Source organism: Podarcis muralis, chromosome 12 (assembly GCF_964188315.1).
Source record: "Podarcis muralis chromosome 12, rPodMur119.hap1.1, whole genome shotgun sequence".
NCBI lineage: Eukaryota > Metazoa > Chordata > Lepidosauria > Squamata > Lacertidae > Podarcis > Podarcis muralis.
The window spans coordinates 43,057,393-43,083,387 of NC_135666.1; the positions used below are offsets into that span (position 1 = coordinate 43,057,393).

At 42.9% G+C, this 25,995-nt stretch overlaps 1 protein-coding gene across 4 annotated transcripts in view; it reads right to left on the bottom strand.

The window, feature by feature from the left end:
* The window catches only part of NEK10 (NIMA related kinase 10), a 100,205-nt gene that overhangs the window by 70,402 nt on the left and 3,808 nt on the right, over nucleotides 1-25,995 (bottom strand). For all 4 annotated transcript variants that reach the window (XR_003709164.2, XM_028750769.2, XM_028750770.2 and 1 more), the window contains exons 5-16: nucleotides 24,580-24,678; nucleotides 17,965-18,049; nucleotides 16,778-16,819; nucleotides 14,501-14,579; nucleotides 14,052-14,119; nucleotides 12,965-13,044; nucleotides 10,671-10,757; nucleotides 9,120-9,344; nucleotides 7,475-7,614; nucleotides 4,873-4,934; nucleotides 3,108-3,185; nucleotides 154-218 (exon numbers count right to left, since the gene is read on the bottom strand). Coding sequence is in view for 3 of the 4 variants with exons in the window: in XM_028750769.2 (XP_028606602.2) it covers nucleotides 154-218; nucleotides 3,108-3,185; nucleotides 4,873-4,934; nucleotides 7,475-7,614; nucleotides 9,120-9,344; nucleotides 10,671-10,757; nucleotides 12,965-13,044; nucleotides 14,052-14,119; nucleotides 14,501-14,579; nucleotides 16,778-16,819; nucleotides 17,965-18,049; nucleotides 24,580-24,678 (1,110 nt within the window). In the remaining variant the exon portion in view is untranslated. The remainder of the gene's footprint in view (nucleotides 1-153; nucleotides 219-3,107; nucleotides 3,186-4,872; nucleotides 4,935-7,474; nucleotides 7,615-9,119; nucleotides 9,345-10,670; nucleotides 10,758-12,964; nucleotides 13,045-14,051; nucleotides 14,120-14,500; nucleotides 14,580-16,777; nucleotides 16,820-17,964; nucleotides 18,050-24,579; nucleotides 24,679-25,995) is intronic.

Sequence of the window (25,995 nt, forward strand, 5' to 3'; positions counted from 1 at the left end):
TGTCATCCATCTCATTTTCGGTTCCCCCAGCTACAAAACAGTAAATCTAACTAAGACTTAAGCCTAACGCTAAGCATTAACCTGCAGGCTTTTTGTTGTAACTCAAGTGAACATTTTGAGAGCGTAATCTCTTCTAATATTAAATTTGAATACCTTTTGAAGAGGTGTCTGTTCCTTTCCATACTGAAAAGGAATCGCAGGGCTCTGAAGGCATAGCACTGGAGAGAGGGAAATGAATACATTAAGGTAATTCTATGCAGAAGCATTACTGACCACATTTAGCTGCTTTTGCCTGAGAAGTCCATGCCTGTAGACTACTAAATAAGCAACTGCTTGTAGCCAAAGAATGGGGCCTAAAAGCCTGCTATTTTTCTGAAGTAATAGAAGAAGAAGAAAAATTATGCTGGAAATTAAAAAGACATCCATCTTTGTTTCAATTTAGTGCATGATGTTAAGAACTGTTGCTGCTCTGCTACCTATATGAATTTGTTGGCACTCCCAGACCTCCATTGGCATTTTAAATCCATGTTTAAAGCAAGCAGTACAAAAATGGCTAATCCTGTAAAAATGTCAGAATGATCAAACCAGCTTACTGGGTACATAGATTCAGGAGCTTGCCTCAGTGACAAATTATTTAGGTGTCTCAATTCATAAAGTAAAGCACAGAATTTGAGACTACTGTGATGCCTCATACATTTTCATATATTTCATTTGTTTTCTGCATTACATGGTAATGCATTTTTCAAAACGATTGGGACCATATATGCATGCTGTCATGCCATTAAACAACCAGTCGCAGAATCCAGCATGTGGATAAGCAGAAGGGGCTTCAATGTAATAAACAGCTCCTTGCCTCTTCCAGTGTCAAGGAGCCAGCCAGCAAAGAAATCACACAGAGTAAATGAAGTTAAGTCTTAATTAGAAGAAGCAAGGCCTGCTCGGGGAGCCAGGCCTAATGAGCACGGTAACTCTTCTCAGTAGGTCTTGCCCCTATGAGACCATTGTGGGGAGTGAAGGGCCCTGCCTTCCCAAGGCTACCTAAATCTCCTTTTTCTCTGGGTCCTTCACAAGCAATTGGAGACTCCGCCAACAGTTTCTGCTCCTTCCTCTTCATAACTCTCTCTCATATATATAGAATATATATATCTTTTACAATTTAGAATATTCATTTATACAACCTTAAAATATCAATGACTTCCCTTCTTCTCTTTCGATGGTTCATTTTACATAGCATAAATCCTTGCATCCTAAACAATTCAGTATTCCATCACAGTGGTACCTTGGTTCTCAAATTAAATCGGTTCGACTCCCAGAACGGTTCGAAAACCAAGATGCGGCTTCCAATTGGCTGCAGGAGCTTCCTGCACTCAATCGGAAGCCACAGAAGTTGCATTTGGCTTCCCTAAAACATTCACAAACCAGAACACTGACTTCCGGGTTTGCGACGTTCAGGAGCTCATTTGTTCGACAACTAAGGCGTTCAACAACCAAGGTACCACCGTATTGCTTCCATCAAAACCTATTTACACTGTTGAATTTATCTTAATGCTGCCAACGTTTTCAAGTGTACACAATTTCCCTCCATATACTCAGTAAACATTCTCCAATCTTCTTTAAATGAAGGTTCTTCTTGTTCTCTTATACCAGCCTTTCACAGCCTGTGGGTCCCCAGATGTTGTTGAACTACAACTCCCATCACCCCTAGCTAGCAAGGCCAGAGCTCAGGGATGATGGGAGTTGTAGTCCAACATCATCTGGGGACCCACAGGTTGAGAACCGCTGTCTTATACGTTAGATCCGTCTAACTCTTCTGGTCCTGGGAGAAAGGGGAAGGGAAGTTGAAGCAGGAGGGGGAGACATCCTGGTTTCTTCAGCAGCCTGACTCTTTGCCCTGCTCCTCTCCAGCCTCTGCTTCGGCCTCTAATTCTGGATGGTTCTCTGCCACTAAACCCTGCTACCTTTTCAGCTTCTGACACCTCCTCCTCCCAGTCTTCACCCTCTTCTCCCTCTGACTACTCATCGTTCTCCCCCCACAACTCCCTGAGATCTGAGCCTTCTTCCCTTGCTGGTTTCCCAGCTGGCGCCTCTCACCATTCCTCTGTGTCCAGCCAGCCCATGACACCCTGCTTTCCATGGATCCTGCATTCCACCTACCTCTCCATGGCACAGTCCCATGGTTCTCCACCCCCACTTTCGTCTGACCAGTTTGCTCCTCAAAATGCCAAACAGTTTTAGAAGTCTTAATGGTTGTATAGTAGTACCTCGGGTTAAGAACTTAATTCGTTCCAGAGGTCTGTTCTTAACCTGAACCTGTTCTTAACCTGAAGCACCACTTTAGCTAATGGGGCCTCCTGCTGCTGCTGCACCGCCGGAGCACGATTTCTGTTCTCATCCTGAAGCAAAGTTCTTAACCTGAAGCACTATTTCTGGGTTAGCGGAGTCTGTAACCTGAAGCGTCTGTAACCTGAGGTGCCACTGTACACAGAATCATAGAACTGCAGAGTTGGAAGGGACGACAAGGGTCATCTAGTCCAACCCCCTGCAATGTAGGAATCTTTGTGCCCAACATGGCGCATCATGCCAAGCAAATCGGTCCAAAATGCATTCCCATTGCAGAATTTGGTTACACCTTGGTAGGGAGTTTTACAGAAAAAAGGTAGAAAAATTCTGATGTACGGTGTCTTATATTATTCTGTATCAGAGCATATATATGTGTGTGTGTGTGCGCGCGCGCGTGTGTGTGTGTGTGTCATATGGAGTTTTTAAAGTGTGATGTATACTGTATAATGTATTTTGTTATGCAGGTGTATGTAATTGCATTTAATAATAATAATAATAATAATAATAATAATAATAATAATAATAATAATAATTTATTATTTATACCGCGCCCACTCTGGGAGGCTCCCAACTGAATATTAAAAACACATTACAGCATTAAGCATTAAAAACCTCCCTAAACAGGGCTGTCTTCAGATGTCTTTTAAATGTAAGATAGTTGCTTAATACAGAAGTTACCTTAAAGAAATACACAATCATCCACCATGTCTCTCTTTAAGTGCTCAGAGGTTTGCATAGAAAGTTGGAAATAAAGGAAAAAAGATTACCTGTAATAAATTGGCTTTCACTACATTCCTTTGTTTATTAGGTAAAATCAGCTTTGCTATTGTGTAGACTCCATTTTCCTGAGAAAGCACACATTGAAGAATATACATTCAAAGAACAGTCAAATGTTAAACCATAACTCACACATTGTGAAATTAAAGGCAAATGTTAAGTTCTTGTGAAGGAACCTCTCAAACTATTCAGTAGAAATCAAGTCTGCAGGTCCTCAGTCGAGGAAGACATTACAGCAGTGGTTCCCAATTAGCTAAGTACCACAGACTTTTCAAAGGCCAAGTCATGAACTCCCTACCTTTGAAAATTTTGATATCTGTGTGGTAGTTCTTGTTATGTGAATGTTGCCACAGACCTCCTGGGTGGGTTATGTGGACCCCCTGGGGTCTGTGGACCACCAATTGGGAACCACTGCTTTTACAGTATTTATTTTTTTGTCCCAGTGCTTTTTTTTCTAGAAAAAACAGGTACCGGTACTCACCATGAAGTTGTTACAGTAAGCACCACACTTTTTAACAACAAAAAAGAGAGGTGCCAGTACTGTGTGCCCTTGAGTACCCTCTGGGGGGAACCCACTGATTTGTACATTTATATCTCGCCTTTGCTTCAAGGAGCGCCAATGGTTCTCCCCGCTCTCTATTTTATGCTCACAGCAACCCAGTGAGGTAGGTCAGGCTGAGAGACTGTGACTGGCTGAGAGTCACCCTGTCAACTTCATGGTCAAGTAGGGATTTGAACCCTGGTCTCCCAGGTCCTAGTCTGACACTCTAACCGCTACACACCACATGCATGTTACAGGCCTCTGACAAAGACATTCAGGAGCTTAACCACATTTTCCTTATGAGCCTGTGCCTTGCAGCATTCTTCATAGCATTTGTCCGTCTTACTGGGTTTGAGTGTAGCTGACCTCTCCCGTTTTCAGCTCACAAATTCTGCCTCCTGGATTTCCTTTTCCTCCTATTAAAAGGTAAAGGGACCCCTGACCATTAGGTCCAGTCGTGGCCGACTCTGGGGTTGTGGCGCTCATCTCGCTTTATTGGCCGAGGGAGCCAGCGTACAGCTTCCGGGTCATGTAGCCAGCATGGCTAAGCCGCTTCTGGCGAACCAAAGCAGCGCACGGAAACGCCATTTACCTTCCTGCGGTACCTATTTATCCACTTGCACTTTGACGTGCTTTCGAACTGCTAGGTTGGCAGAAGCAGGGACTGAGCAACGGAGCTCACCCCGTCGCAGGGATTCGAACTGCCAACCTTCTGATCGGCAAGTCCTAGGCTCTGTGGTTTAAACCACAGTGCCACCCGCATCCCCTTTCCTGCTATTACTCATTCACAAAATACTCTTCAGCCCGGCCTGTTTGGTGCTGGTAACATCAAGCTTATCCTAACTATATTTTTTAGTCTTATTTTTTCAACCTTGTTCCATTCTCAGCTTGGCTCTTATCATAGCAAGCCCTGCCTTCTTCCAGTTAACCCCCCCCCCCCCCCGGTTTCTTTTAGACTCTCTGCTCTCTTCTCAAATTTCCTACAAAGCATGGTGGCATCCCTTCTTTGAAAGTTCAATCAAAAGCTTTTTCCTTAATTTTTTTTCAAATTCCAAACATTTATCATCTGTGGAAGAGACACACACAGTATCTAAGAACCAGTATCAACCAAGACATCTGCAAATGAATATTTTGCATCCACTACCAAATTAGAACACAATAAAAAATAGTAAGTAGAGATTAGTAAGTATGTTAGGCAATCAAAAACCTCTTACTTGAACAACTTGGTGAGCGTTGGTATCATTCAGGACCAATTCAGTAATCGCAGCACAACAAGCTAAAATAAATCGCCACAATTGTTTATCTTATATGGTTCTTGCGAAGTACGATCTATAATGAGGCTTCTACTACATACCGTATTTTTCCATGTATAAGACTAGGTTATTTTCTTAAAATATTGTATTAAAAACTTGGGGTCGTCTTACACACGGATAGTGGAGAGGTGGGAAGGGCGATTGGTGGCTGCTGCGAGCAGGATATTGTCCGTGGCATTTTTGCGGGTGATTGGTGGGTGCTGCAAGGTCTGCTGGCTATTAACTACTGCGGCAATAGGACGGGCGATTGGTGCTTGCCTTTGGCGAGCGTGCAGACAATTGGTGTCTTTGCTGGTGTGCGTGCGATTGGCTGTTGTGTTCCTGAGGGTGAGCGATTTTCGTCAACCCCCCTCCCCAATAAAAGCTCAACAAGTCTGGGCAATCCCCCCCTCCCCAGAAAAAAAGCTCAACAAGTCTGGGCAATCCCCCCCCTCCCCAGAAAAAAAGCTCAACAAGTCTGGGCAATCTCCCCCCATTTTCTCTATTTGGTGTCCCAAAATAGAGGGGGCGCCTTATACATGGCGACGTCTTATACACAGAAAAGTACGGTATATCCATTAGGCTGTATTCAACTAATTCATGCCAGTAGAAGCCAGGTAACAATTCCTACTAGTACAATGCAGCTTTACCCCCACTTAACTCTCCCCAGATCTGCTCCAAAGGGTTGAAAGAATCCCCAGAACAGTTTGCAGTGGGAGAAGGAGAGGAGAGGCCATTCTGTCGGCGCAGGCAAGTCTCCTTTCCCCTAGAACAATCTCATTTGTGCTACATGGAATGCAACCCACTGTTCGCAGAAAGAAGCAAGTTTGCTTTTTCAGCTTTTAAGTGGAAACGTAAATCACAGCACAGGAACACTTGCACCTTACATTCAGGAGTAAGATTTTTTTTAAGAAAACGCTTGCAGGCAACAAATGCAAGGTTGCAAACTTCCACTTTGCACAAACATGCTTGTTAGGGGGTATGACTGGAGAGCAGCTCTCCACTGAGGGCACATTTAGTTACAATCCCAGATTTACCTCTGTGCAGTGTCTGAAATGGATCCCATGAGAGAACAAATTTCACAAATTTATTGACAGCTGCACAAATCGTGATAGCTAAGAAGTGGAAGGGGCAAGCAGAATATAAAATGGAATAATGGTATAAAGAGGTGTGGGATATAGCTATTAATGATAAATTAACATGGGCCATTAAGGTAAGACGGGGAATGCGCAGGATAAATGATTTTGAGGAGATATGTAAAATCTGTACTGTTAAAATGGAAAGAGGTCAAAACCATCGCAAGAGGTGTTGAAATTTTGGGAGGTTGGATAGTTACAACAGAATGGTCTTGGTGGTGGGGTGCACATTTTTATTCTTATTTATTTATGATTATTAGTTTGCCAAAAGAAAAAAGAAATAAAATAAAAACCTACTAAGAAAGGACAAATTATAGTTTACTTTCAATAAACATACTGAGTACTAGGCGAACTTGAAAATCAATCAGAAGCATGGGGATTTCTCCCTTCGCCTATTGCAGCTGAATAAACTGTAAAAATGTGTACTTTTGAACTCAGTTTAAGGGGGGCGGGTCACGGATCTGGGCAGTGTTGTGTATAAGAATGCAGCCGAGATCTCACAAGGTGTTTAGCGCATCATGAGTAACAGTACTGAGCTCACAGTGCCCCTGGGAGTCCATGCTACGATCACTGAGACCAACTCCCAACCTGCTGGTATTGTTCTTCAACGTGTTCTTTCCTTAACTTTAAGTATCATTGTTCCTTCAAGTACCAAACCTAACAGCCGCATGTGTATCAGATGGGCAGTGAAACAGGACTGTCCGCAGATGAAGCAGTAGTGGCTTCTGCAAACTTGAGTGGCTGCACAGGGATGCAGAAAATATTAGTTTGTGAAATAAAACGTTTGGGTGGGGTGCTGAGCCAAAATGTCCTGAGCAAAACTGAGTAGGCTAACAGTCTCCAGGAGCCATTGTAGGTTGAGGGTAGTCAAAAGTTTGTGGGAAGTGGGGGTAAGCTGTGGGGTAGGTAAAATCCACCTGCTTTGAGCCCCTAACCCAGGCATAGGCAAACTCTGGCCCTCCAGATGTTTGGGACTACAATTCCCATCATCCCTAGCTAACAGGACCAGTGGTCAGGGATGATGGGAATTGTAATCCCAAACATCTGGAGGGCTGGAGTTTGCCTATGCCTGTCCTAACCAGTTATGGGTTCCTGGAGAGATAATTTTAAAACTTCCTGTCATACTCTATGGGGATTTTCCTTTTCACCCCCACCTTCCTGAAATCTTGCCCAACTATGCTATAGAGGGTAACAAGACCTGAGCCCTTTAATATTCTTTTTCCTCCTAAAATCTTCCTCCTGCCACAAACCTCAAATGGCGAGGGCATAGAGCCTTCAACAGAAAACCTACTGTGGGCTAATAGTTCGATCTCTGCAAAGCTTTTTGCTCAGGCATCGGTTATTGCATTGAGTGCCAATCATCTCAGGGCAATTCATAATATATGCACCTGCTTGAAGGGAAAACGTATTTTCTTGTATCTCATGAGGGCTTAAATCTTCTGAGAAGCGAAGCTGCTGGATTCTCCCTGCTGCGTTCGCACTGGATAAACTCCCAATGGAAGAACGATCTGAAAATAGATTTCGCTCCCTGGGAAAGCAAAAAACACAATGCAGTGAAGCCTTTGGCTACATCTATCAACCAGCTGGTAATAAGAATCTATTTACTTTTGAATTAAGAACATCAATGCTCTATATATCCTTGAGCAGTGTGCTGAAACTCATAAGCCAGGAATAACAGCTCAAGTGTGTTACAGAAATGGGATAAATAAAACTTTTGACCAGGTATTTTTAGGCCATTAGATAGCACTCGAAGCAATATGAGAATAATTATTGGTTGTTAACAGGGGTGCCAACTTGAATAAACTATTGGGGGGCGCCAGTCCCCTGTCTAAATGATCACATGACACAGTCCACACATACCATTTGAATGGCAATGCCCATCAACTATGGGGGGGGGCTCAAATATTTTATTGGGAGGAGCGACGGGACCTTAGCCCCTTGGAGTTGGCTCCTAAGGTTTCTATATTATACAGAGTGTTTTTTAAAATAAAAAAGAACCTTCAAGAACATAAGAAGAGTCCTGCTGGATTAGGCCAGAAACCCACATAGTAGTAGTAGTAGTAGTAGTAGTAGTAGTAATCATCATCATCATCATCATCTATTTATACCCCGCCCATCTGGCTGGGTTTCCCCAGCTGCAGAATATTAAAATACAATAGTCTATTAAACAGTAAAAGCTTCCCTAAACAGGGCTGCCTTCAGATGTCTTCTAAAAGGCAGATAGTTGTTTATCTCCTTGACATCTGATGGGAGGGTGTTCCACAGGGCAGGCACCACTACCGAGAAGGTCCTCTGCCTGGTTCCCTGTAACTTGGCTTCTCACAGTGAGGGAACCGCCAGAAGGCCCTCGGCGCTGGACCTCAGTGTCCGGCCAGAACAATGGGGGTGGAGACACTCCTTCGGGTATACTGGACCGAGGTTCAGCATCCTGACATCTGCAAGCAGGACCTAAATGCTTTTCAAATATTACCTCCTCCTCCTCCTCCTTATTATTATTATTATTATTATTATTATTATTATTATTATAGCAAAAGAAAGAGAAAAACGTGAACTTGCAATTCTCAAAAAGTTAATGGAAGATGTGGTTAGAGGATTAAGGTTAAAGGATCTCTATTTGCATGTTCAACATATCGGAAGGGAATCGTTGCAGGTTTACTTCTGTGTAAGTTCTGCAGTGAGAAGTTCACACACGGTGGATTTTAGCACCGTGCTTCAAAAAAGCTGCTGCCGCCAATCCATTGTTTATCCAGCAACCGCTACACATTTTGAAAGTCACATCTTGTGTTCTTATGACTTTGCACTCAGGGAAATCTTCCAATAGAGCCATATTACTAGAAATCAAAGCCTTGCCTTGGTGGGTATCAATTTCCATACACATTTGAGCAGGGAGTCCTGCTCTGGCAATAAATGTTATATTTAAAAATATAACTGCAGTTGAGGTGGAAATATGAAGCACTTTCTTTCTTTTTCTTTTTTTGAAAATTCAGAAATTGCCTATGGGCAGCCTCATTCCCGATGACCTCAGAAACCTACCCTTGTAAAATATGCAGAAGTTGCTTGATGCCGCCCCAAATACGAATTTCCACACTGGTATCAGGATCTTCGCAAACCTGGACTAGAATCCAGACTACACTCCACAGAAGCTTTAAGTGATCTGAGTGGAGCAAACTGAGAAGGATGGGGACACCTTCGTACAACTTGACTTGCTCTTTGACATGAGATTCTACACAGAGAAGGCGGAGCAACTCGGCTGTCAGCCTGCAAGGAAACCAAGAAATCATCATCATCTAAACAGTTAAAACTCAAGTCTGCCTGTTAAATTATCCAGATACAATGGTACCTCGGGTTACAGATGCTTCAGGTTACAGACTCTGCTAACCTAGAAATAGTACCTCGGGTTAAGAACTTTGCTTCAGGATGAGAACAGAAATCGTGCTCTGGCAGCGCATCGGCAGCGGGAGGCCCCATTAGCTAAAGTGGTAGGTACCTCAGGTTAAGAAAAGTTTCAGGTTAAGACCGGACCTCCAGAATGAATTAAGTTCTTAACCTGAGGTACCACTGTAATTGAATAGCCCTGCATTTATCCACTGAGACACAATAAAGTTACAAAAAGTGCCCCCTACGTTGCTATAAACAATATCCTAAAATTAAACCTACATGCTGTATCATCAGTCACACATTGACTGGTTAAGTCCAGTCAAAGGTGACTATGGGGTGCGGCGCTCATCTCACTTTCAGGCTGAGGGAGCCGGCGTTTGTCCACAGACAGCTTTCTGGGTCATGTGGTCAGCATGACTAAACCGGTTCTGGCACAACAGAACACCATGACAGAAACCAGAGCACACAAGAACGCTAAGACTCCCCCAAGAGCCGCACTCCCTTTAAAGAGCGTTCGGAGTGTGTGTGCGACTCTTTAAAGGGAGCACTGAGCAGAGCCTCCCACCTGCATTCGCTCCATAAGATGCACACACATTTCCCCTTCCTTTTTAGGAGGGGAAAAGTGCTTCTTATAGACCGAAAAATATGATAATGTGTAGTGTGTGAGAGCAGGGAGATTGGGTTAGCAATGCCGAAATTTACCTTGTCCAAAATAATTCAGACCTTGAAAAGGGTTAGCCATACCTGGTGGTAGTGTATTAAATCTTAGGGTGCTTTTACATGCAAGGTGCAAATGATCTTTCTCTCATGCTATTTCTGGGACCCTTTATTAATTGTTCATTGGGGGGGGGGGCAGGAGGCATTTGTAATACGAATGAGCTTTCTAAGCCGACCAAAGTGAGCTTGAGCGAGATATGGGAATTCACCCAAAGAATGCAAAAGCCTGGGATCATTAAACATGGAGAAGCATGCACTGGCCTTGTAAGCACAAATTCCAATCAACCTTTGCATTGCTTCAGTTTCAGAATTACTATCCCTCTCTACCGAGAAAACTGTCTTCCTAAAAAATGCCATATTTGGAAATCTCATATTTTCTACTTTACAAGTAGAAAGCATGTGGTTGGAGAAACAGAATGGTTAGCATAAGCTAAGTGACTGGAAACCCTGAACAGAAAAAGATGGGCTGAAATTAATTCAGCATCCTACCTTTTAGAAAGCAAGTCATATTCATGCAATATCACCAGCAAATTCTCCACAACATTGAGCTCGCTTATTTTCTCTCGGCATCCGGGACTACAATGGAAAATGAGGAACGTGTTATTTTTTCCAGTTGCAGTGTGGTAGTATATCATTCATGGCATTTCTATGAATGGACATTTCCTGCAGTATGAGAATTAAACCTATGTATAGAATTTGAACCTTGCCATCATTTAAACGAATGCAAGTCTCAGTTATAAACATAAAAACATAAAACTAATAAGAATAAGAATAAGAATCTGCATGCAATCAACCCTCAAAATCTAGCCCAAAGAAAATAAGTCTCACACTGTTCCCCAAGATGGCAGGGTTGGCATTTGGAAAAGAAATATGTTATATAATTCTTGTCTAGCTACTCTAGTCATGGTCCTGCCATTCAAACCCAGTGCATCTAGTGGTATTGTTAAAAGTGGGCTCTCAGCCACTCCTAGGGCTCAGGTTTTAAAATGTTAACACCTCCCACCATGAATTGTGCTCCAAGGGTAAAAGAAATCCAATACACATTCCGGAGAATTGAGATAATGGCGCCCCTTTTATTACATCAGCATCCAATCCCTGGTAATTGTAACAACCAATTACTGCTGCTGGAAAGATTTTGCATTCCACTGCAATCCAGCTCCAACTTCTATAGACGGTTTGCATTCTCTCCTTTACACCCATGATCTACAAAACTGACAATCAAGAATCATAAATGTGTGATCTGAAGCAGCATACATAGTTCACAGAACGGAAAGCAAAAGTGTAAGCATAGCCAATATTAGGAGGAGGGGAAACTCAGGCCCAGGGTCCATATACAGTCCCTCCAGACCAAGGGTCAGCAAGGTTTATCTCGCCTGGGCTGGTTCACTCCTGTGGAGATCCCTCGGTCAGCTGGATTGTGCACACACCCGCAATTTCTGGAGTCTGTGCAGACGCGATTTCCGGCATCTGCATCTGTGCAGACGTGATTTTCATCCTCTGCGCATGCGCAGACACAATTTCCTACACTGTGGAAGTGAGTCCCCACACCGCGCTGGTTTAGTGCAGCATGCAGGGACTCACCAAGCGGGCAGCTCGGTTCAGGGGCAGCTCCTGGACCGGTTAAACGACCCGGGTGGGCCGCTTGTGGCCCATGGGCCTTAGGTTGCCAACCCCTGCTCCAGACCTCTCTGTTCAGCCCTCAGGACAATGCCCAGGGCACACATACTTAGACAGTGCCGTATTTATGTATAAGATGAACAAGCTATAGCTGAGGGCCCAGCTCTCTTTAGGGCCCCCAAAAAAATTAAAGGGGGGGAACTGGATGTACATTTCCAAAATATAAGATTAAAAACAAATAAAACCTACATACAGCAACAGAGTTTTGTTGTATGTAAGTCATGGGCCCCGCCTGCTAGCCTGCTCCCTAAAATATTACTGGTTTGCTCATTTCTATATATAGGGTGCCTACATTCTGCATGGACTGACTGCATGGCAACATGTGCGAATGGCTTTAGATACCTATTAGGTCCATAAAGTACCATACAGCATATATTCAACACAGAAAAACAGTGGCAATTTGTTGTTGACAAAGGACAGCTGGACATATAAAGGGCCCATTACCTTCAGTAGCTTAGGGCCTCATCAAACATAAATCTGGCCCTGCACCCAGATCATTTCCCTCTCAGGCCTTGCTCTGCCTTCTGTGCTAGCAATTTTATCGAAGTGGAATACATCCTTGAACGGTGATAAATCACTTTTGCTTGCATGGATAATGAGTAGCGGGTGCCTGGCCATAACCACAGCTGGCTGCCAGGCCATCCCCACTTGGCCCACACCCACTACCGATACGTAGTCCCTAGAAAGTTGTCCATGATAGAATGTGGTCAGCCTTGAGGGATAAGCTACCAAGCAGCGTCGGCGGAGTCCCAAAGTTCTTTTCGGGTTTTTATTTAAAAAGCTCGAAGACGACGGGACTGAGAAACGCGAATGGTAAGCTCTGCGGACCCCGTGAGGCGATGCCTCTAGCTCCTACTGACAAAGCGACAAATCTCCGCAAATTTATTAGCAAAATCCCCAAGCATAAAGAACTTGTATGCACAATAATAAGTAATAATAAACCTATAACTTAATGTTTGCAAGATAAGGGGAAATAAAGCTTGACTGTCAATATTTTGCTCTTGTTGAACTTGAATGATCCATTCCCCCCACCCCAACCCCAAAAAAGAAAAAAAGCTGAGGTAAAATGCAAGAGACAAATCCAAACACACTAGACTGAAGCTTACCTTTCTGCCAAGCTAGTGAGGGCAAGCAATGCACCTAGCAGGACGTTGTTTTCTCTAGCTCCAAGTAAGTTGATCAGAGTCTGCAAAAATAATGGTTAGACAATTAAAAGACAGGCAAAATGCCTGTTTAGCCGTAATAGCAAGCAGTACTTTAAAGAAGGGGGGGGGGGGGAGATGCAGTTTACTTATCACATTTTTTAGATTGTAAGCCTGAGGGACTCTTGATTTGAAAGGGGCTCTGGGCACTGGCAGAGGAAGAGGGGTGCGTTGGGAGCGCACGGCCCCCGGCAGCGCAATCCCAATGGGGTGCCATCATGGCTGCTCCCCCGCACGCACTGGGCGCCACACCCCCAGGGTGCGCGCCATGCCCCTGCGGGCGGAGCGCCAGCCCCATCCCTTCCTGCTCTCCACAACTGGCTCTGGGAACCTTTTTTGGCCAAAGAGCAGGGCCAAAATCCTTTACGTAAATACCGTCTTTTTCACTCTATAAGATGAACCAGACCACAAGACTCACCTCGTTTTTGGAGGAGGAAAACAAGAAGGGAAAAAATTCTTAATCTCAGAAGCCAGAACAGCAAGAGGGATCGCTGCGCAGTGAAAGCAGCAATCCCTCTTGCTGTTCTGGCTTCTGGGATAGCTGCGCAGCCTGCATTCGCTCCGTAAGACGCACACACATTTCCCCTTACCTTTTAGGAGGGAAAAAGTGAGTCTTATAGAGCAAAAAATATGGTAAATAATAAACCGCTTCTTGTTATCTCTGTCTATCAGGAATAAGTTCTGATGTCTTCTCAGTGTGCCAACAAAAGTAAAATGTCAACGTGATTTGGGTTTACATTTGTAAATGCCAAGGTTGCTTGTCAGGTGATTTAGGGTCTAGGGACAGAAAAGGGATGGATAGGAGCCAACAATTTGAATCTGCATCTTGTTAAGGCGCTCTCTTGGTCAACCAGCCAATTAACTGATTCACTGCTTTCAACGATGACAATCTCAAATTGCACAGCAACAATCAGAAGTAATTTTGTGCCATTTTAAGGACACAAAACAGCCATTAGAAACCCTGATTACGTAGAAGTGATTGTCCACTTACTTTATGTGCTCCACTGGCTGTTACCCATTCTCTTTGATCTTTGACAGCCGAAAGTTTTTGAAAAATATCTGCAAAGAGAATTAAACAGAAAAGTTTTATCACGGGGTGGGGAGGCAGAGGGAGTGGAAGAGGACAGTTTCTAAAAAGCAACTTTCCTTCAAAAGTTAATAGATTCTGCGAGATGATTTAAAAAAATTATACAGCAAAATAAGTGGAGATGCCTTGAAATTAAAGAATTGCAATTGTATCAAAACAAGAGCCAGTTTTTAGATCTGCTTATTCGTTGTTACTTCCTGTTTGACTGCAACAGCTTAGCACTACATTTCTAGAACATTTTGTCAAGCATTTATTTCATATACACATTCTCACATCAACCTAGAAGAAATATAATCAGAAGAGAAGAGATATAACCACAGGAGATATATAATTGATGTATAACTAGCACTTACATGTCATGTTGACCAATTTGTCTATATTATGATGCTCTTCTCCATAGCAAAGGTAGTCATTTGCTACTGTTTCCATATACTGTAGGTGGGGGAAAAACATTGTCAAATTGTTAGTGGAAAGTTACATGGATCTAAATTAAAAAGCAAAGTGCATCCATGAGACCAGCAGATGGCAAACTTGTACCACGATTCACTGCAGACATTTATCACAAAAAATAAACACACTATTCTGGAAATAGAACAAAGTTACTACAAGAGGGCTTTCTCATGCAAGAAGCTGTAGGTTCCAGCTATGGCTTCTTGGACATGTGTTTGTTAACTGGTAAAGGGCTTGCAGCTTGGTGGCTGGGCACACGCTCCACGTGGAAAACGTCCTAGGTTTCATTCCTGACACTCTCAGGTATGACTGGGAAAATACACTTCTGGGCAGCATTGGAGAGTTGCTGCTCTCAGTGAAGGCCAAGGGTGGGGTATCTGTAGTCCTCAAAAATCTGCTGGACTCCTACTCCCATTAACCACAGTTAGTATGGCTAGTGGAGGGTTTCGTTTGCAGTCCAGCAACATCTCTGCATATAGAAAACGTGTCAAGAGACCCCTTTTTAATTTGGTCTGTGCATTTTTTTAAAAAAACAACAACCTGAGTTGCTATCTGTTTGTTTGTTTTTTAAAGTAGTGCTTTGTGGGAGTTTTTCAGATGTTGCTTTTATAATTTTCTCCTTTTTGTGTGTGTGTAATATTTTTTATTAGTTTTCAGTTACAATAACCCAATAAAAGCCTCCTTGTCACAATACCAAATTATAATACAATTAATAATGCCAATTGTTCAGATGCCAAATTATATTATATTATATTATATTATATTATATTATATTATATTATATTATATTATATTATATTATATTATACTATATTATATTATATTATTGGACTAGAAATGATGATTTGATAATTTACTTTAACTCTACCGTCCAAAAACATATAAATTCCAATTACACACCATTCAGAATAACAAACCCTCATACCGCAGCTGCTATTTTAACGACTTTCATTCGCATTAACACATCAAATAATGTTTTTATTATTTTTGACCTGTGGTAAACTGCCTTGGTGATTTACAGAAAGGAGCACGCTTGCTCTCGCTCTCTCGCTCTGTGTGTGTGTGTGTGTGTGTGTGTGTGTGTGTAAAATACCTGCAGAGCCACAGGTTCCCCGCTACTGATGTGGACAATATTTAACCTGATGGGCCAATAGCCCGACTCAGTATAAGGAAACCACCATGAACATGCAGGCTAGGGATGGCTCCCAAGTTCTTCTACAGCAGCCAGCATCACCCCCAAAACTACGCATCCTATTATGGTCCATAAAGAAAAAGCTCCTGCTAGAAGCTACTTCATGTGGCTTTGCCAAGGCATAATCACATGGTAGCAGCAGTAGTCATTGCCCCAATTCTGAGGAGTTAATCCCACTCCTGGTATGATCAGTAGCTTCCTCTCAGCCTACGTACATTAAAACTGCAAGTAGCTGTAGTGTTCCATTAGAAAAAGTCCAAAAATAATCGTAGATGATGCTTTCTTTCAATGGGACCAACCAAAACGTCACAAAGGTAGTGAGCAAGCTTTCGTATTCAACAGAACTCGTCTTCAGGCTGGATGTGGGATATGGATGCATAAATAAAAGGGCACAGGGATCTCATTCACTCAAAACTTGCTCACTATTTCTGACTGGTCCTGGTAAAGATAGTACCCTGAGGTTTCTTATGCACGTTGTGCTGTTATTAATGTGAGTGTGTTTGTGTGTGTGTGTGTGTGTGTGTGTGTGTGTGTATACACACACACACACACACGTCCATTTTAAAAAGGCATTTATTTAGCGAAACCCACAAACACCACTGTGCTGACCGGACCCTACTCAAAATGAAATACTTCATTAGTTGTGTGCACTTTCTCATTGTGGCCAGAAGAAGTCCAATTTGACAGGCCAGATGGCCCCGCTGAGCAGATTATAATTCTGATCTCTCACCGAGGCATACGCCCTTTTCACGGAAGCCAGCCAATTCAGAGTCTAATCAAATTACACAGGACGGTCACTTCTGCAATTCAGTCAAGCTGCAACTAACATTGCCTTATGGTCCCTTGGAAATGGAAAACATCGCATGTGTTTAGTGTTTATAGTTTCACCTTCCAAGAGGGAAAGCCGTTTTGCAATAACTTCCGTCCTTAGCTTTGGCAAACTTAAGTTAACAGGCAACAAAACACAGTGAAAGGCAGAGATGGTTACCTGTGCTAAGGCGTCGATCCCTCCCAGGTTGTGGAGTGCTTCCTATACAAGAGGGGAGGAAGAGGCAAAGCAAGTACAGTATGTCAAACTTCCGGAAGATTCCTAGCAGCCTGCTCCCAACCAACTACCAATGTTAAATTCAAAGTCCCCTGGATTCAGCATGGCAGATGGTATGCTTAGGATTGCAGTGCCTCAGTAAGTCAACTAGCAGGTAAAAAAGGTAAAGGTAAAGGACCCCTGGACGGTTAAGTCCAGCCAAAGGTGACTCTGGGGTTGCAGCGCTCATCTCGCTTTCAGGCCGAGGGAGCCGGCGTTTGTCCACAGACAGCTTTCCGGGTCATGTTGCCAGCATGACTAAACTGCTTCTGGCGCAACGGGACACCGTGACAGAAACCAGAGCGCATGGAAACGCTGTTTACCTTTCTGCCACAGTGGTACCTATTTATCTACTTGCACTGGCATGCTTCCGAACTGCTAGGTTGGCAGAAGCTGGGACAGAGCAACGGGAGCTCACTCCATCACGGGGATTCAAACCACTGACCTTCTGATTGGCAAGCCCAAGAGGCTCAGTGGTTTAGCCCACAGCGCCACCCGCGTCCCAACTAGCAGCTCAAAGCCGGACATGCAAGTTTATAAAAGGCCCCTCCAGACCCCCTTTTTATTGCTCATTCTTAATGATGTGTGATCTGTGTATTGGGAGAATTATACACAATTCCACTTTCAATACTGTTTGCACCTGAAAGGTTTTGGGGCAGACAGACCACTTCCTCTCCAATCGGTGCATGTCCTGTCACTTCCTGCTGATATTCTGCAACATTTTAGGCCGCAAATGTTGCGGTTTATTTTCTGTTCCGCTTTTGTTGCAAGAGTGCCCCCTCTAGATGGTGATAATGCAATAACACTGGGGGAGCACCGCAGAACAGCTAAAAAGGTGGAATGGTTTGTGGACGGTCCAGTACAAATCCATCATTAATGCACTATAACTGCACATTGCAGGATACACCCACACAAAACCCAGTCTGGAGGGGCTCTAAGATAGGGGGTTGCTAATTATATTTGGCAAATGTTGTTTGCAAAGTTGTTAGTACAGCATCAGCTGACCAAGCCTACTAAATGAATGATGTACTAATATCTAAGCATCATGTTCCTATTTTATGTTTCAAGGAGGTGACCATGGGCAAACTAACCTGATAGCACTGGTCTCTCATTAATAATCTTATGCAAATTAAAACTCTCAGAAAGTGGATAGATGATGCTCGGTTAGCCCACTCCCTGCAACAAACAGGTAAAAAGAATGCATTAATAAGTTGGTCCAATTAAGCTACGTCAGCAAGCAAACACAAGATTGAAAATCTAAATAAAGGTTCTATATTCAGCCAACTGGCAGGCAAGACATTGCATTTTTATGGAGTGCACAATTAGTCATCTGAACCTCAACTATTTCAGTTTGAATCTATCACACCTAATTTGTTTCCGATGCTAATCTTTAGACTACAGTGTAGCTCCACTAATTTCAACAGAGGGTGTGTATTTCAGTGCCTTCCCAGTTTCAACGTCAACACGAGCCAAGGTAAACTGAAAGCAAAAGCAGACTGTATACAAACTTGCCACTTGTATTTGTATATATATATTTAATTCAGATTATTTTCCAGTAATACCAGGTGAACTAATAAACTACTTATCATTTTCTACAGATGAATATCAATATGGATGAATGGATACATATCTAAACACATACAATTTGTGTATATATCCAGCTCTTTCACTCACCGCCTCCCCCCCCTTGCTGAAACAGTTATGGTTGATTAGCACAGCAGGTCCGTTCCATGCTGGGAATAAAGCCAAAGGCTAAAAATAATATGATAAAAATAAAGGCTGTGCTGCAATGGATGCACGTAGACTCCCAAGAACTGGGTTATTTAGAGGAATCTCTGCGGACCAAAAAAAATCACCATGTCCAGCGGATCTTTTCCACATTCCCATCAGTTGCCTCTTGGCCAATAACAGGGCTCCAGATTGATTTCTGACACTCGGAGAAAAGTGCTGATTTAAAATCAGTTAATGATAAAACAGTTAGGAATAAAAGCCATAGTCCAGTGTCAGAGCATCTCTTTTGCATGTGGAAGGTATGAGGTTCAGCATCCCTGTCTGAAATTGTGGAGATGCACTGCCAGTGTAGACCAGGCGTGGGGATCCTTCGGTCTTTCAGAGTTTGATGAATCACAACGCCCACAAAACAACAACAACAAACAAACCTATGGTCACGTAAAGCATACTCAATAAACACACGAGACGTAACCGGCTGCGTTCTTAGATAAATAAGGTATACTATTCATAGTATCAAATTATAAATTTGGTCACGTAAAGCATACTCAATAAACACACGAGACGTAACCGGCTGTGTTCTTAGATAAATAAGGTATAGTATTCATAGTATCAAATTATAAATTTCAACGGAAGTAACTCATAAAGTGGATCAGATCATTCTTTAGTCAGTTCATGCATAAGGTCCATCCGTGTAATGGTGTCTATTCCATCTGTCTGTTCGTAAAGTCCAAAAAATCCACATGAAAGGTTGTTACAGTTCCACAAAATGCTTAATAGTAGCTGCTATTATGCCACAAGATCCACTGTCCTGTAATATCACATATGAGCTTTAAGTACCGATGAAGCCCAGGACGGCGAAACAAGGCCAATATTCCGAAAATCCTTGTCTAGACTCTGTGTAAAGATTTTGTGGAACTGCAACAACCTTTCATGTGGATTTTTTGAGTTACTTCCGTTGAAATTTATAATTTGATACTATGAATAGTATACCTTATTTCTCTAAGAACACAGCCGGTTACGTCTCGTGTGTTTATTGAATCCCAACGCCCATCATTCCCGGCCACTGGCCATGCTTGTTTGGACAGATAGGTTGCTCAACTACAACTCCCATGTACAGACTGGGCTACTGCATCTCCAGAGGAAATTGTACTCCATCTCCAAGGAAAACTGTACAAATGGAAAACGTCCAGAAAGAGGTGAACAAAAATGGTTGAGGAACTGGGGCACCCTTCTTCCTTGGGATAAAATGTTGAAATGTTCTGGGGAGCTAACTTTGGAGGGAGGCTGTGATGGAGTCTCATAAAGTTACACAAGCTGTGAAGGAAACAGGGTGTTTCAAGATCACCAGCAAAATTGATTGGCAACAAATTCAGGGCAGAGCAAAGAAGACTTCCTTGCACAATTATTTATGGAATTTGCAGGCACTCGATAGGGTTACGCTGCCCCCACCCCCCAACACACACACTTAGATAACTTGAAAAGCAGATTAGATCTTTATCACACACACAGCCCAACAGGACAATGACAATAATCCACCAACAGCATACAAATCAATATGGCTAACCTGATCCAAAGCACCCACCCACCTCACTCACACACAAAAACAAAGATCACCACAGCCAATCACAAGCAAACAATCACACCCTAGGCCAACCCCCAACCCCAACCTCTCTCACCACCAAAGGAACACAAGTGAACAACACAAACAACGCTGACACCAAACTCTACACACATTAAACATAATAGAAACACCGCCACCCGACCCCACCCCCATCCATCTTCCCTCTCTCCACCCCCCTTTTCTTCTCTCTTTCTTTTTTCTTCTCCCCCTAATGCCTCAACAAATGAAATGGATTTGTAAAAATGTTACATGAAAAAAAAAATACGAGGCACTACACTTCTGTAAAACAAGAAAATCCTTAATAAAATATTTTAAAAAAGAAAAGAAAAGCAGATTAGATCACATGGAGGACAGGTCTGTTTGCAGCCACTAGCCATAACAGCTAAATGGCCAGTTTACCTCTGAACGCCAGTTGCCCGTAGGCTTCAGTGCTGCAAAACTACTGCTTTCCTAACATGCTTCTGAGCTTCCCACTATAGGAGACAGGATTCTGAAGTAGACAGACCTTCTGATCCAGCAGGGCTCTTACTGTGATGTGATGTTCAGGATCAAACGCAGAATAGCAAATATGGTACATGACTTATTGAAGCAGTGCCAAAGATGCTAGCCGAGTGCTAGCCGACTTTTCTGCCCCAGGTGAAGCCTCCAGAGGGACACCATTGCGGCTCCCAGCCTGAATGCAAATGCACATACGGAGCATGTGCCAAACTGGGTCTCAGCTCTGGTTATAGTAAGCCTAGTTTCGCCGCTGACAGAAGCAGTGTGAGAACTCAGGCCTGAAGGCCAAATGTGGCCCTCCAAGTCTCTCTATCAGGCCCTTTGACATCTCGCCAGGCCCTTTCCCCAGCCATACTCTGTCTTGGCCCTGCTTTGAAAACCATCTGAGCGTTTTGACTGTGTGGAATGAACTTCAGTAATGCCTCTTGCTTCCGTGTGTGTGTGTGTGTGTAGAAAGACAGAGAAACCAGCATACTGACAAAGGTAAAATTTGCATTAATTGCTCTGTCCACTTTTGCCTCTGGTGATAACACCACTGCCATGCGGCCCTCAACAGGTGGCTCCAAAATAAATGCGGCCCTTGGCTTTAAAAATGGCTTCCCAAACCTGACCTACTGTGTCATGTTTGTAATGGCAGACCTTAAAAAAAACCAACCCCTCACGCCTGAAATATACTCAGAGTCGAGTAGTAATTTCATGCTCTTTATTTCAACTCATAGGAACAGTGAGTGAATTCCCACCCCCCTACCCTCAGGCTTTATGTACATTATTTACACAATGAGTACCGTCTGATTGATTATGTTTCGCTCCTGGAGCCTGATTGGGCTGCTGCTGCAGGCCAATCAGGTTGTTGCATTCTAGGATCCTACCGGCCTAATAGGCTGATTAACTTCCTCCTGGGGTTGATTGGGCTGCTCCTGCAGGCCAATCAGGTTGTTGCATTCTAGGATCCTACCTGCCTGTTGTTTTAGGATCCAAGCTTAGTACATAACAACACCTCACCCAGGGTTACTTATTTACATTAAAAAGTGTCCTTTAATTCAACAGGCAGCATTCAAAGAGCTGATGAGACTCATGTAAATACTTCACGCAAGCACAGAAGAACTCGGGCTTTTCCCTTCCTGCCACTTCCTCAAGATGCCACACCACAGATTGTTTCTGAACACCATCCGGGTTTAATAAGCTTTGTTGCCCCACAGGGACAAGTTGCCATTTAATGAAGCTTAAAGCCACTTTTGTTCACAGAACTGCTTTCACAATTATTTGAATCCTGACGTTGTATAAGATAAAGTTGTATCCAGCTAAGCCATTCTCAAAAAAGGCCCCTTGAAATCAATGCACCCAAGTTATTCTGCTTCGTTGATTTCAATGAGTTTACTCGGAGTATGACTGAGTTACAGGCAAACCAATGAAATCAGTCTTAAGGAAGTATAAATGTAAGCTTTAATGCATTTGCATTCAATTCAAGATTTTTTAAAAAATTTAAAGCTACATCATTTCTGTAACCTGTGCAGTATGAATCTGTAGGAAAAATACTGTGTATCTCAGACTGACACGGGGCTAGTCACACACTAGGGAGGCATGTCTTAGAGTTGTTTTGTATACTGTAGTTAGTGATAAAAGTTCTTCACACCTCAAATTTCAAGGGCATTTCTTTGAAGCAGAACGCATTGGCTTTCACAAGACGGCGTTTTTGATGCGTAAGTTCAGTTGAGTAAAAAAAGAGAAGGAAATCTCTGAAGATTTCTCTGGAGTAGAAGTTCAAAGATTTGTCTCTGGGGCCCGTTTCAGTTTCAAAAACAAAGTGCTTGCATTTTCCTCAAATATATTTTAAATGAAGCATACGCCAGGTCACCTGGAGGAATATTGAAAGAACCTTAATGGATGGGCCCATGGAGCAAAATATTTCCTCCAGAATAATCAACAGCAGGGTGAGCATATGGCTATCCACATGCTACCCAGCCAGATTCAAAGTTCTGCTGTTAATTCACAAAGCTCTAAACAGTATCTTAAGGACCTTTCCTGATGCCTTATGCACCATCTTGACCACTAAGATCTACTGATGAAGCATCCTTGGTGGTCCCCACTGCTGCTGAGAGTCAGCTGGTCTTTAGGAGGGTCTAAGCCTTTCACATAGAAGGCCATGATGAACTCATTGCTAACAGAAGTCCAGGGAGAGTCATCCCTGCTTTCTTTTAGACATCTTTGACAAACAGCACTGTTCAGGCAATCTTTGGCAAACTTTATATTTTTGGCTGATATGCTGTTGATATTTACAGAACTCATTGTTGCGCTGTTAGGTTTTTGCGTCGCACACCACCTTGTTCTATTTTTCTATGGAAGCATGGTTTAGAACTATTTAAATGAATACATAAAATAAAAACATTACTCCAACTTCAAAACCAGGGCAATGCAGGCAGGCAGGGTGAAGCAGAGACAGGCCAAGACTGTTCTCTGGATCGAGTTAATATACATATACAAATCAGGCGAAGGAGACCAGGACAATCAGGCAAGAGTTCAGCTACTGGTGTGTAGGGCTGCCATACGTCCGAGTTTTCCTGGACACATCCGGGAATCAGGCTCCCCAAATGGATTTTGCTGAAGCAGCAAAATATCCAGGAAAACGCGGACACATAGCAAAGTAGGGCAATCTTAAAAATGCTTCTAAATTTCCCAAACAGCCCAAAAATGTATTTTGGGGGAGATGTTCCCAAAAAGATCAACAACTTCTCCCTCCCCCCCCCCCCAAAAGAAGAACAACTTTGTCAGGATTTTCACTTTTGGGAATATGACAACCCTACTGATGTATCTTCAAATAAGACCACCTTCCCTTTCTTGTACCATAGACACTGATCTGGGTACAGTGCCAAGAGTTCTAAGCAACAGCAGCTACATATTATTAAACAGGACAAGTACTTTCCTTGCAGATCTTTTTATGTTACTGGCATCACAGAGCTATTAATACAGCAGCTTGGTCAACATCATCCACGTCCTCTTGGGCAACCATACTCATGATACCACCCTCAAAATGATACAGGGATATCAATAAAATATACAATGTGACATAAGAAAATAACAGAAGATGTCATAAAATAACTGTCATGTGTTACAGTTTCCCTGCACTGAATAAGCAGCTGGTAAAAAAAAATTATTGTTAACTATACTGTCCTCTTTCAGAAAACAAATATCTGATTATTAAAATATTTTGCAGTTTGCCACACGGTTGCAGTCAAACAATGAAATGCACTGGTATGAAAATATCCACTCTCCGTTACTGTAAAAATGAAGTCCTGCTGTTAACTATCTACAAACAGTAACAACTTACAGTGAAATCCTAACCATGTCCATTCAGAATTAAGTCCCACTGGATTCCATGGACTTATTTTCAAGTAAACAAGGTTAGGAGAGCAGCCCTAGGCAGCAACTATATACCCATCTGCCTGTGAGTAAATGAATTCAGTGGGACTTACTGCTGAATAGACAAGGTTAGAACTGTGCTGGCGATCTTACAGTTCTTGGCATTCAGATTTTAGTGAAAGCCATGTTAGAAGTATTTCAAAAGGCTACAACTTAGAAAGGTAGCAGAACTGCGTATCTAGCCCACCTTTTTCCTCCCAATTTTAGACCGATTGTAGAATTCCAAGATGCCACCTTTTCAGTGGAACACCCCAAACTAATGCTATTTCTTTTAATGAAAGTCAATAAACTTCCAGTGTTAAGGTCAACTACCACCGGGGAAGTCTAATACTTTGAGAGAGTGGCAGTCCCTGTTCCAAAGGAAAACTCAACCACACAAAGAGGCACTGGGTGCTTTGATACTTATTCCAAAGGTAAAGACATAGTTGATCTTTCTTACCTGCAAATCAGCCGGTTCTTTACCAAAGCTGTGAAGATATCTTGAAACAGCTTGTGCTGTGGATGTTGACTAAATTTCCTCTCATTCTTGTAATTCATACTAAGGGGAGAAAAAGGCAAATGGGCATTGCACAAGGCACAAATACTTTTGCTCACAGTGATGGGATGCTAAGAGATGGTTGTCTGTGCAGGAAATGCATTTTTTACTACAGTGACTTAATGAAAATGACCACAAAGATTACTAGGTTACAATCCATGTACTCCAAACTGGATTCCTGCTCCTGCTTGGACTCACTGGTCAGCATCCAGGGGAAATAATAGGACAAGTCCCTGTCAGGAGTTTGTCCTACACTCGAGTAGGACCCTGGCAGAGACACATGCCCGACTGGCATGTTCCCGCCCTCCTGGTCGATCGTTCGGGAGCTTCAAAAGCTTTCTTCTGCCCGAACATCACAGCGACCGATGCCAACAGACATCGGCACACTTAGGGATCCGCAGAGTCTTCGCAGTTTGCGTAACAGACCTCAGCAACTCAGCATTTTGGCTAACCTACTTTATTTACATATAAACACACACAGAGCACTGCAACATGGCTCCCTCTCTCTCTAGCATCAGACAGCAAAGCGAAAAAACAAAGGACAATAGTCCCACTTCACGGAACACAGTAACACAAACATCCTGTCTCCGTCACTTCCCACTCTGTGGAGTCAAAACATATACCATCATGTGAAAGACAACAATCCCATGACTGCAATCATGGAGCAGGAATTCTAAGTCCCTACCTCTCCCCTGAATGTTACAACTGCCACTGCTGTCTTAATTTATTATCTCAACTTGTATGCTGCTCTTCCATATAAATATGGCAAAGTGGTCCACAAGAACTCATTCCATTCATGCCTGGTGTCAATTATCCTAGGAGGGGAGTGTGCAAGGTTCAGCCAAGTTCATCTTGAAGAGACAAACCTGAAAGGGCATCTTTCCCAGATGGCATACTAGCATACTAGCATTGTGCTGGTAGGGCCTAGGTTCCCATCAGAAGAGGCTTCTGAAACTCCTGTCTACAGTGTTACATGCAAAGCTGAAGTTCAGGATGACCACAAACATCCTAAATTGCCTCCTGTATGCAAGGCAACAATGAAGCTGCCATCTTATCCCCCAATACCTTGGAATAACCCTATCAAATTCAATAGGACTTACATCTGAGCCACAGTTAAGACAGCCCTGTCAGAGGTTAATAATACAGTATGTCTTAAAGTCACATATGATCAAAATTATTTACTATTATCCCATGAGGTTCTAGATGTCAGTTTGCATTTCTTAGTGCAGAAAGCATTGATCTGATGTGTAGAGATCTTTCCTATTCTACTTAATTCAAGAAGCTTCTGGAAGCTTCTCTGTGTGAAAGAAACTTAATGAT